The sequence below is a fragment of the Triticum aestivum genome, chromosome 1A, assembly GCF_018294505.1.
Source record: "Triticum aestivum cultivar Chinese Spring chromosome 1A, IWGSC CS RefSeq v2.1, whole genome shotgun sequence".
NCBI classification, from domain to species: domain Eukaryota; kingdom Viridiplantae; phylum Streptophyta; class Magnoliopsida; order Poales; family Poaceae; genus Triticum; species Triticum aestivum.
The window spans coordinates 584,992,890-585,005,234 of NC_057794.1; the positions used below are offsets into that span (position 1 = coordinate 584,992,890).

At 41.4% G+C, this 12,345-nt stretch overlaps 1 protein-coding gene and 1 long non-coding RNA gene across 3 annotated transcripts; both read right to left on the minus strand.

Moving 5' to 3' along the window:
- Nucleotides 1-663: 663 nt before the first annotated feature.
- Nucleotides 664-6,667, minus strand: LOC123056906 (disease resistance protein RGA5-like). The gene is made up of 4 exons (XM_044480148.1): nt 6,267-6,667; nt 3,764-4,156; nt 1,531-2,593; nt 664-1,431 (listed from the first exon to the last, which is right to left on the minus strand). Exons 1-4 carry the CDS (start codon nt 6,665-6,667, stop codon nt 664-666), a joined length of 2,625 nt encoding a protein of 874 aa, XP_044336083.1.
- Nucleotides 6,668-9,500: 2,833 nt separating this feature from the next.
- On the minus strand, nt 9,501-11,853 carry LOC123070015 (uncharacterized). Of its 2 annotated transcripts, none has more exons than XR_006433295.1 (3): nt 11,752-11,853; nt 10,025-10,167; nt 9,501-9,877 (listed from the first exon to the last, which is right to left on the minus strand). It is a non-coding gene; the product is annotated as an uncharacterized lncRNA (long non-coding RNA). The 2 variants fall into 2 exon arrangements; XR_006433296.1 differs by having other exon boundaries at nt 11,539-11,846.
- Nucleotides 11,854-12,345: the final 492 nt, after the last annotated feature.

Genomic DNA, 12,345 nt, shown 5'->3' on the forward strand with positions numbered 1-12,345 from the left:
TATAGCCGTTTGAATGCGGCGAGGAGGCTTGTTCAGTCGGGTGTGTGCAGGCGGCGCTCTCGGCCGGCACGCCGCTTCAATGTCGGTGCCAGTGAGAGGTCGTGCCCACTCTAGGCCAGAGTCAATGCGCGACAGCCATTCTACAGCAGCATGAATGCGAGCAGCTGGCGTCGGACGAAATACACGTGGGTGAGGGAGAAGGGATTTTGGCAGGTCAGGAGCGGACGTGATAGTGGTCTGAGCGCCCGCAAAGCCTCCCCAATTTGTCTCCGGTTTATGAAAAAAAACCACGACTGGACCGTTCGGCGAATTGATACAAACCCGTACTGCATGGCATAACATGTCCGGACCACACGGCCCGCACGTATTCAGGCGGTTCGAGGGTCAACCTTGCTGATGCCCTAATGCTACATGCTTACACAGGGTCAAAAACTGAAGATGGCTGTCAGGTTGTGCTGCAGAATACCATGCTGGTTATTAGAAAAAGAAAATGTTTTCTTTTAAAATTCAAACAATATGACAGCGCACGGAATGAGGTGAAGTACACGGCAACAATACTCAATAAATTAGAAAAAAAGATTCGGAGAACAGGGATAACAATAAATGGTACATCAGCTTTTCTTCTCTCTGCTTCAACTCATTAAAAATATAATATTTAAAACCCTACAGCCTGCCTACATTAAGCGAAGGACGGTTTGGGTTCAGCTTTATAGCGCTCCAGAACGCAGAGATTATTTGTTTGAGATATTCGGAGGGGGACCTGACACTTGCATCGATACGCTCGAGGCTCAGCAGGTGCTCCAAGCCAACTGGCGCAGCGCCGCCCCAGTGACCATCGTCAAATTGTAGTCTGAGGATTCGAAGTTTGGGCATAGCCCCTGCGGCAAAGACCAAGTAGGCGGTAACATCATACTCTGAATTACATTCACAGTGTTGCAGAACTGGAAAGGATCCTGCAGAGAAAATGACGACGCTGTCTTCAGGGATAATGTCCAACCATAAACTGAGCTGGACGAGAGAAGGTAACTCCCCAAGAGCGTGAAACTCGTCAGTGCACGTGCCAACTTTCAAATCTAGCCAGGAGAGGCATTGGAGACCACAAATCCATTTAGGAACTCTAGGCATTCTCCACTCATTAATTATAAGTACCTTGATATGATGAGAAGGATCTGATAAAGAGCCCAGCAGGTTGCTCGTATCAAAGAAACTACCATCGATCTGGAGATATGTGAGGTCATGCAACATCCCAATGGAGGATGCCAAAGCAACAACCTCTTCTTCCCTTATGCTCGAGACACCAAAGAGCCTCAGGCACCTCAGATTGGTCAGCTCAGCGAGTCCCTCAATATCTTCCAACTGTCGATGCCGTAGTTCAAAGCCATCCAGAGTGCAAAGTGATTTCATGTTCCTAACCCCTTTAGGCAGCTCTGTCTTGTATGGAACTATCAAGTGGGATAAACAGTGTAAGTGAACTATATCTGATGGGAGTTTTCGCAATTTGCAATCCAAATCCAGTGTCTCCAAATGCACAAGCCCTTGCATTTCAGTAGGGAGGCTTATGTATCGTTTGACAGAAACCTTTAAATATCTCAGTAGGCACAATTGGCTAATAGCAGTGAGATCGACAGTAGTATCGAATAGTTCGCCCGAGATTCTAATCACCCTCAGATACTTGAAATGCAAAAGATGGGGCATGTATTTGGATCCTCCAAAGTGTGCAAGTGATCGAACTTGTGACATGCTAAAAGGGATGGTCCCGGATGTTGTCTCATCTCTTGCATCACCAGCACTTAAATTCATGGATATACGACGGACTTTGTACTTCCAACCATGCTCTTTTTTCATGTCTTCAGAATTGCATACAAATCTGACAAAATTATGCTCTCCACACTTGCTTTGGATCAAATCGAGCATCATATCATGTACTCTGCACGATAACAACTCCCCATAGTCAGTATATTGAGGCTGAATCAAGCTTCTGTTGACAAGCTCATTGAAATAGCTCTTTGCAACAACTTCCATGTCTTGCCCATGCAAATTACTAACAAATCTTTCAGCTAACCATTGCCGAACCAAATCATCCCTCTCAATCTCGCTGTCTTCTGGATATATACCAAGGTGCATAAAACATGCCCGAAGATGAACAGGAAGATGAATGTAGCTGAGGTTTAATATACTCCGCATCCCTTCCAATGTGGGATTTACCGCAAACTGGGTTCCAAGAGAGTTCCTAATGATCTCCCACTCATCCCTTAACCTTTCCGGACGACTAGCTAATAAGCTAGCTATAGTAATGATTGCAAGTGGGAGTCCACCACACTTCTTCAAAATTTCAGTCGAGATTTCTTCAAGTTGGGACGGATGATCATCTTCGGACCCATATACTCTACGGAAAAACAACTTTTTTGAGTCTTTCTCATCCAGGGGCTTCATTCTATAAATGCATTCAGGGCGACTGTAACATGCTCCACAAGCCACATCTTCTACCCGTGTGGTTACTATTACTCTACTCCCATTAGCATTTTCAGGAAAGGCACGACTGATTGTATACCATTTTGACTGGTCCCACAAGTCATCAATTACAACAAGGTACCTATAAATACTATCCACATGTTATGTACATACAACTGGATATGATATTTAGTGCATATGAAAGCTTCAAAGGATTCTATCAAACTAGAACAACAGAAGTATGCAAACTGGATTCAAGCAAATACGCTATTTGTTGGGATGAATTAGCAGGCTCACGTACTATTTCAAGAGTAAATGACATCAAATGATTGCATGTTGTGTTAAAAAACAAAAAAAAATCTAATTTAATTTAGATTACAAATGCTTAGCAATCAAATAATATATTGTATTTGTTAGCTAAAATGATCCCTCTCTTCATGGTATCAACCTCCTCTTTTTCACATGGGAGGTAGGAGGTAAGAGGGATCATTTTAACATGGTAAGAGGCACCATTTTGACTTCATATCACCTCCTACCATGTTCAAATGATCCCTCGTACCTCCTTTTTTTACTTTTGGGCGATGGGAATAATTAACTAGATTCTTACCAAACAAACATGGAAGCTTGCATTATGAAGAGTCCTCTTCTCATAGTAGCAATCTGTTGCACCGATATGAGTGTAAGCATAGTACAAATTTACACTAACAATATGTATTTTATTTGGTAAGAATCTAGTCCCTGTATTCCTAAGGCTAAATTAGTTCTTTACTGACCTACGATTTCACCGTAATAGGTAAGGTTTGTTATGGGCTCAAACATTACCAAAAAACACGAAACATAAAGGTATATAAGGCACTTTTTAACATGTGGTGAAAACACCATTTGGAACCTTTGAAAGTGGTTTAGTAGGGACAACACAACCAGTGACATTTTCAATAAAGGACATGGAATGGGCATGTACTATCGCGGAGTCACTTTGTTTTAGGAATGCAAGTTGTGACACAAAAATAATGTAAAGAAACTATATACGTGAGACAAAAATTCTATTTATAGTTTGTTGATACTAAAGAATTGGTGTAGCCATATTTATAGTTGCAATTGGACTAAGGATCTACGATTTCAATTCTTGTGGTAGTTAACCACGCCTAATGTATAGAATTCAGTTTAGATTTTTGAGTTTTGGGCATATCATTTTAACCAAATTACGCAAGCCTTAAGCATATAAATGAACATTGATCAAATCAAACAATTATTCAAATTTAACATAATTTGCCCATTCAAAAGCCAGGGTGATGATTGAAGTAAACATTACCTCTTCCTGTTCTCTATGAGATATTCTCTGAGGTCGTCAATGATGTCATCCACCACACAAGACTGAGAAGACCCCTCCATCCCAAGTTTTAGTTGTAGTCGATTGAGAAGCCCTACCATATTAGGCTTTTGTGATACGGGAACAAAGGCTTTACAGTCAAATTTCCCCCAGATTTGATTATACACCTCTTTTGCAAGTGTAGTTTTACCCAGTCCCCCAAATCCCAATATAGACACCACCTTGAGATTCTCCTCGGTATCTGTCAACAAATTGACAAGCTTCTCCCTTGGACCATCATTCCCCACAAGGCCAGTTGTTTCCACGTATATGGCCGACATCCGAGGATCAATAGACACAAGGCTAGAATTAGGATTGCATTCATCAAAGCTGTACCTACAAGAGAATATTCAGGGAGGGATTCACACTTCTATCTTTTAGAAACAATATTAGACGGAAAACAATCAATTGCGTCCAACTTTTCTCTTTTGATAATAGAAACAAAGAAAGCTACATATAATTTTATGTCCTTTATGCTCTTACACTTCTCTTTGTGGCACACATAATATGTTAAACTCCTTTAACAACAAAAATTAATGTGGGTCTCGGGCATTCAGTACTAGGAAATACCTTATAGGTAGATACCTAGCGGTAGCGATGGGCAAGTGACACACGCTGCTGTTAAGTAGCAGTAGCGATGGGTGCAACCGCATGCTACAGAAACATGGTAGTACCAGCGCGGGTCAGCTGAACCATCACTACTGCTAAGTGGGCCCATGGTACCCCCGGGTGGAGCCGTGGTAGAAGCGTTGGCTATATAGCTCGCACTACAACTAATTTTCTAGCTGTAGCGCGGGTCATATACCCCGTGCTGCCACTAACCGTACACGGGGCCAGCTGGTGGGCCTCACTTAGTAGCAGCGCGGGTGCCTGACCATTGCTACATGCAATTTGATTAGCAGAAGCACGGGCTGTCTACCCCCCACTACTGCTAAGGTGCACCAGCCTAAATATCTACCACCTTACCTCCTCCCTCTCCCTCCCCCTTCCTTCTCCTTCCTCCTCCACTTTCTTTCTTCCTGCTTCCTTCAATTCTCCCCCTCCTCCCTCTCTCTCCTTTAATGCCCCTCCACCATCTCCATTAATGCCCCTTCCTTACATTCTCTCCCTTATTCCATATATCTCTTGCCCCCGGATCTGGATGGATGGAACTTCCCGTGATTGCCGATGTTGATGATGATGTGTCCGTTGAATTTGTACTTTCTGGAATTGATGAAACTTTGTGATGTAAATGGTCATGCTCAACTTGCGTAGCGCTAGTTAATTAGTTTGGGTACGATGAACCTGCGTAGATTATGTTTACTATATGTTGCATCCAATTTCTAACTCTTTTCTCTTCGTGTTGCTCAAGTATATTATGTTGCCTATTATTGTTGAATTCGCTTGATGACGATGTATCTCTAATAGGTACATAGATCATCGATGGCGAAGAAGTGCTATGCCATCTACATAGGGAGGAATCCAGGAGTGTACGACGAGTGGACGGAGTGTCAGGTCCAAGTGTACCGCTTCCCGGGCGGCAACCAGAAAGGATTCGAAAGCAGAAGGGAAGCCGAAGCTAGTTACTTGAGGTTCACGCTAGCACGAGAGGAGGAACCAGAATCGGCGCCTCAAGAACTAGTACATAGTCCTGCTCTTGCTTATCGTGATAGCTCTTTTCTTGTATATCATAGTTTAGATAAATGATGAAACATGTGTATGTGATGACCATCTAGTTGCACTTTTATCGCTATTTCGAGATGATGGTGAGACATAATATGTGTTGGATGATGATGATGATATGATGAGACTATATTGTACCACTTCGATGATGATGATGATGGTGATGATACTTGAATGGTTTCAATGTATGTGTATGCTGCTATTGTATATAAAACCTATATAAATAGAGCGTAAATACGCAGAAGAAAAATTACATAAAATATTATCAGTAGCGTGAGGTAATGGGGTAGCAGCAGTGCTGGCTTAGCAGTAGCGTGGGTGTCATACTTGCGCTGCAGCTAGATAGCAGTAGCGCTGGATGGATCCAGGTGTAGCAGTAGCATGGGCTAGGACTAACGCTACTGCTAAAAGTTAGGTGTAGCGCTGTAGCAGTAGCGCGCCCCTGAGCTACTGCTAGCCCTAAACCCAGCGCTACTACTACTAGGGTTTTTCCTAGTAGTGATTGGCTATTGTTGTCCAAAAAATATATATGAAAATGTACCTGATACGTATGTCATTCATTTGCCTCTAGTGCAAGAACCTTGAGGTCCTTCAAAACAGTGTTAGATAATTGCTTCCAGCTTTGTTTTTGCATGACAAAAGCTAATTACAACATATAACATAACTGATTTGTCTTCTATGCACTTATAATTCTCTATGTCATACACGTAACATAACAGATATACATATATACTGTGGGGCCTCTAGTCTTTGCTATTACTCTCATAAACGTATTGAAATGTACCTGATGCGTCGGTCATTTGCCTCTAGTGCAAGAACCTTAAGCTCCTCCATTCGATCAGCAATACGGTGACGCTGTCGTCCCAACCACTTGAGACGTTGAGCAGTCTTCTTGATGAAGCCTACCTTGACATGACCACCTCCAAACTGGCGCATGAAGTCATTTATGCAATTCTCCATGTCGAAGGACATCTCCCTGACGTGGTCTCTCCAGTCTCTAGAAACCGGATCGAGCTCGTCCATGAGCTCCATCTTCTCGAGGGCGGCGTTCATGGCGCTGAGCTCCTTCTCCAGAAAGGACGCTTGCTTCTTCACCCCTTTCAGCTTGCTGTACTCTTCCCCTGCCAGGGCGGCGAGCTTGCCGAGCAGGGGCCTCATCACCCCCATCGTCGCGCTCACTGGCATCTTGACCCGAGCGGTGGCAAGTCGAACGGGCTGCAAGTGATTCAGACCGACGCTGTGCTGGAGTGGTGTGGCGGCTAAGTCGAATGGGTGAGGCGTAACTGGAGAGGTTTTCGGGGCAGGGTGGGTGGCTGCGCCGGATATCTGCGGCCGAAGGAAGAGGGCAATGGCAAGAATTAGTAGCTAGCGTAGTAATAGTGATTTCGGGGTGACGAAACCGACGACTGATCAAGTCAAACACACTGGTACCGTCTTGTTTTCTCCTCGCTCTATCGGAGTGCACAATGCGTGGATTTGTTCGATCTGTACAGTGCCAGACTGTCTTGGACATTCTTTGTACGGGTGTGTTATCTATGTCCAGGAAAACGATGTACATGCATACAAAATATTATCAGCTAGCGTTTAGGGGTTTAATTAGGACGGACGTCACCTGTGCTACTTATCTCCGTCACATTATTTAATTTTTCAATCGATAATGTATGTACGATCGATGCATGCATAATTAGTAATCCATGTTACTATTTTTACGGTGTTATTTGTGCTATATGCAGATGCGTGCGTGCTGGTTCTGCTCATATATACTCAATATGTTTTTATTTATTCCGCATGTTATCTTTGACCTAAGTCAATTGTTGTAAAGTTTGACCAAGTTTATCAAAAACAATCTAAACTGCTACAATAAAAACTATCTATGATATGAAAATACATTGAATGATGACTCTAATGGTATTAACTTGGTATTGTGAATGTTTTTTTATAGGTTAAAGTTCAAAAAAATTGGTGCAAGACAAAGCTATGCGCGAAGTAAATAAAAACGGAGGGAGTACGTGCAAGTCTTGGATCGTTCTACGAATCAAACGATGTAATAAACTCGATTAACCAAGAGCAAAAGCATATGTTGTATGCCACTCTTCGGTTAATTATCCGAAACAAGCTACATTCTTGTCCGTTCAGTGGCTTGAAAATTGTGGGCAGCGGTGACATCAGATCAACTCGGAACGATCATCACCAGCGCCTAGTTGATTCTCTTATGAGGGAGAGGTCGATCGACTGCACATGAATGAACCACACCCGTCTGGCAGAGCAGCATGTCACAGGTACGCCTAACCGCGAGTGCAGTTTGTGTAGGATTGGAAGTGATCATACACCTGTTATATGGGAATCTGGATGTAATGATCCCCCAAAGAAATCTAGTTTTAAATTTGAGAAATGGTGGCTAGCTAGGCCTGATTTTAGGGATATAATTGTTAAAGCCTGGAACACTAAATGTGCCAGTTCTAATCCTGTAGATGTCTGGCAATGTAAAGTAAGGACTTTTAGAAGGCTAGCTAAAGGTTGGAGTGCCAACCTAGAGTCTTTTCTTAGAAACCATAAGAAAGCACACATGGCAGAGTATGATAGAATAGATATTCAGGCAGAATCAGATGGCCTTAATGACGTAGATAGGAATAGAATGAAAGAGATTCTCTTTGAGCTTGGAGAAATTTGGAGCAAAGAAGAGACTAGTGCTAGACAGAGATCTAGAGATAGGGATATCCTAGTAGGAGATAGAAACACAGCTTACTTCCAAGCTGTGGCTAACCAAAGGAGGAGAAAGAAGATGATCTCTGTGTTAGAGGGACCTGAGGGACCCACATCTGAACAGAGTAAAATGATGAAAATAGCTCTTGATTTTTATAGGAACCTGTTCAAAGCTGAACAGAGGCCTAATATTGCTTTGAAACAAGATTTTTTTCAATGATGCTGAAAAAGTTTCTGTAGAGGACAATATTAAGTTAGAGGCCAGGTTTACCGAGGAAGAGGTTAGAAAAGCTGTGGTTGACTCTTACTCAAATGGGGCCCCTGGCCCAGATGGGTTACCTTTTATGTTCTTCCAGAATTTTTGGGATATAATTAAGGGTGGTCTGATGGCCATGTTTGAGGCATGGTATGAACATGGCTTAGACATTTTTAGACTTAATTTTGCCATGATCACCCTGATCCCTAAAGAAGAGGAAGCAAAAGATATGCAGAAATTTAGACCAATTAGCTTACTCAATTGTTGCTTTAAGATTTTTACCAAAGTTCTGACTAATAGGTTAGCTTTGATTATTGGTAAATTGATCTCTGAAAATCAATCTGCCTTCATTAGAGGTAGATACATTTTGGAGAGTGTGGTTACTGCACATGAAGTGTTGCATACTACTCACTCTTCTGGTAGGAAAGGGATGATTTTAAAGATAGACTATGAAAAAGCCTATGATAGAGTTAATTTAGATTTTGTATATGAAGTTCTTGAACTTAGAGGTTTTGGTAGGAAATGGATCAACTGGGTTAAGAGCATAACTCAGCAGGGATCCATTGGAGTCAAAGTAAATGGTGAGGAGAGTGACTTCTTCATTACCAGTAGTGGTTTGAGACAGGGGGGACCCTTTCTCACCTTTGCTATTTAATCTTGTGGTGGATGTTTTTGCTAAAATGATAATTAAAGGCTCACAAGCAGGCCTGATTAGAGGCTTATGTCCTAACTTCCATCCAGGGGGGGTTACATGTCTACAATATGCAGATGACACTCTGCTTTTTGTAGATAACTAGATGACCCGTTGCACCAATGGCGCAAAGGCCGAATGTAAGTCAGGTATTGTAAGAGTGTGCATTAAAATATGTAAACAAAAAATAAAACATATGGAAATAAGTACAGATTGATGACATATAGATTGTTGCTGATGCTACATGTTTTACATAAGATCCAAAATGAAAGTGTCAGCAGGTGCTTACAGTAATACTAAGTCAGGTAGCAAAGGATTCTTGTGATCTGCTTAGATTGGATAGTTAATCATGCAGAGGCCTTTGGAGGTGCACTTCAATGTGAAAGCATATATTTCTGTCATCATGGCTGTTTGAAAAGCATAGTACACAGCAGTCTAAGCAGGAAATAACCGGTAGTTAAATGCACGGGATGGTCTCAGGTGATTACATAAGATCCAAAAGGATGATAAACATAGAAGTCTTGGTAGGCATCTATAACAATCAGGCGCAATCCCTTGGAAGTGCATTTGAAGGCGAAAGCATATGCTTCCTTTGTTCATGTGTGCCTGACGGAAGAAGTCGCTCCAGCCTCTAGTCTTGGTGGCCCTTTTGTCAACACCCTTGATAAAGCGGGCTGTGACAGCAGTAGTTCCGTCTTCAGTAGTGATTGGCAGTTCACCATGGTCAGCATCCATGAGTTTGAATCTGTGTATGCACCAAGAGTACCACAGAAACTTGTATGTTGAATGAAATGAACAAATAAGTAACCAAAACTGCACTGGCAGGAAGTGAATAGAACAGAATCATTAACGCAATCAACATATGGCGAAGAAAGGGGTTTTACTTTCATACCTCAAGAGTGTCTCGGGAGGCCGATGAACCAGAGATAGGAAGAAGCACATTCAGGTTCAACCTTTGAGCCCTCCGTAGCGTTGTCTAGGTGATGAGGGAGGCGACTGGACATCATCTCGACCCACACCATGCATTGTCTGATTCTAAAACAGACAAACAATAAGTTACGAAGAACTCCATGTGGCCAGCATGTAAAAATAATTCATTTATGCCTTTAAATCCTAGCAACATGTTGGTAAAACCATTCATAAATTTGAAGTATCATGATGCAGATATTTTGGAAAAGAAATACAAGAGACGTAAATTGCATGAACCAACATAAAAACAAAGTTATGAAGGCAGCTTATGATAGCTTATTTACATCGATCTTATAAAGCAACACTAAACAAGCAATAAATAGCAGTGGCCCTTCACATAAATCACTGATAGAGAAAATGCATTACTACCGAAAAGATCTCACACCAATCATATAGAATTCTGCACATTCCTTTCTGATATACCACCTCTGTTTCTAAATATAAGATGTTTTTACAGTTCAATTTAAACTGCAAAAATGTCTTATATTTAGGAACAAAGGGTGTACATATATACAAAAGCACTCAGGTTCAGACAATGAAATCAAGTGTGTGTTATCTATGGTGGTGTTTCAAACATATAGTCGGATGGTCCTTTTGTTTTCTGAGTAGTGTAAATAGGCCATGTCAACACAATGAATAGTTCAGCAAGTCCACAAAATGAAAAGTCTCTGGTAGTAATTAAATGGTTTTAAGAACCATGATTTTGGCAGATTGAATTTACTGGCCATGTTTGCACTAAAAACTAAATATGTTAAAAGAACAATAGGAAAAAGAATATACTATATATCCACGTCTACCATTCTTTGTAATCCCCACAAAAATTAACATTCTCCTCTCCACCTTAGCATACGACGGCATGTCACAAATTTGAAGGGCAAAAGAACAATGTGAGAAGGCAGGGTAGAAACATTTGAAGCACCACTTGTGCCTACAGCCGTACCATTGGATTATAGCTAAGAACATGAACACCACATGTATATCTTCAAAACACCACTTTCATTTTATCTATAACTTGCCGTAGGTTTATAACCCTACTGTCGAACTAAGAATATCTTTGGATTGAATAAAATTCATATAACTTTATGTGGCCATTACATAATCTGGTTATGACCATACTGCAGCAATAGAAAAGCAAATTGAAAAAACAACATAAAGAATCAAAATCTTGTAACTTTGGGCATCCTCCCTAGTCCCCATGTCAGCAATCTGCTACTCTCCAAGAGGCAACTCAAATCTAAAAAGAACACGGGAGCATAAAGGAATCGTTTTCGCACCAATAAGAAAAGAAGCACAAAGTGATCGACACCACCTTGGGGAACAAATTTTACACTATTGCCTTCCATCGCCATGGTTGTAACAGCAATTAACATGAACATGACTAATACCTCATGCATTTGTATGTTCCCTAAATCAAAGAAGAAATAAAGTAGGAAGTACGTCAAGTCCGGACTGGTCAAGTCTCCGTTGACAACCGCTACATGGGAAGAATTTGACTCTGTTGTTAGTTAGTACGTCCAACACACATTCTATTCATGCTAACAACATTTTGCTATTAGACTGTTAAATCACACTTCGTTTTCCTATTTTCTAAATTAGAATAGTGACTTCGTTATAGCAGGAAATAAACACGCGTGTAGCTAGCTTAATTACCTCACAAAGCTATTAGCAAGGTAGTAGTTAAATCTTGAGCTGCTTGGTCCTTACTTTGTTTCCACTTGAGCATTCCCTCCCTGCCTCCCAAATCTTCAGTGATGCCTGCAAAAAGTATGCACATGGGACTGCATTAAGATAGCCAAATGAACAAATAGTCTGACCAATAAAACAAAATTTGTATGGACAGTCCTCCATTTGCATTATAGTTCTCCATTCTCATCCAACCATGGCATGAACGATCAAGCGTCTCAAAGACGCTTTTTTTCTCTCCTGCCAAGCAAGAACACCAAGTGGACCGCATCAACATATCATCAATGAATCTACCGCTCTAGGAGTAAAACCATGAAACCTATGGGTTTAGCACCAAAACAGGAAATGTAGATAGTGCAAGCAAGATACGTAATTATGCATAGGTCTCTTGTCTTGCATCAAACCAGCAGACATGCAAATAGAGGACTGCTAGCCTTTTCTTTAGAACACTCCACAATTATCATTATTTCAGTAGAATATTAAATATGCTATCTCTCTCATATGGAACAAATGCTAGAAAAATGAAACTTAGTACAAACAGTTCCATTAATCTTTCAGCTA

Coding starts and splice junctions, on each gene's coding strand:
- LOC123056906 (XM_044480148.1), bottom strand. CDS start 6,667: ATGCCAGTGAGCGCGACGATGGGGGTGATGAGGCCCCTGCTCGGCAAG. Junction 4,157..6,266: donor GCAAATGACCGACGCATCAG/GTACATTTCAAT, acceptor ATTCTCTTGTAG/GTACAGCTTTGATGAATGCA. Junction 1,432..1,530: donor CTACTGAAATGCAAGGGCTT/GTGCATTTGGAG, acceptor GTTCCATACAAG/ACAGAGCTGCCTAAAGGGGT.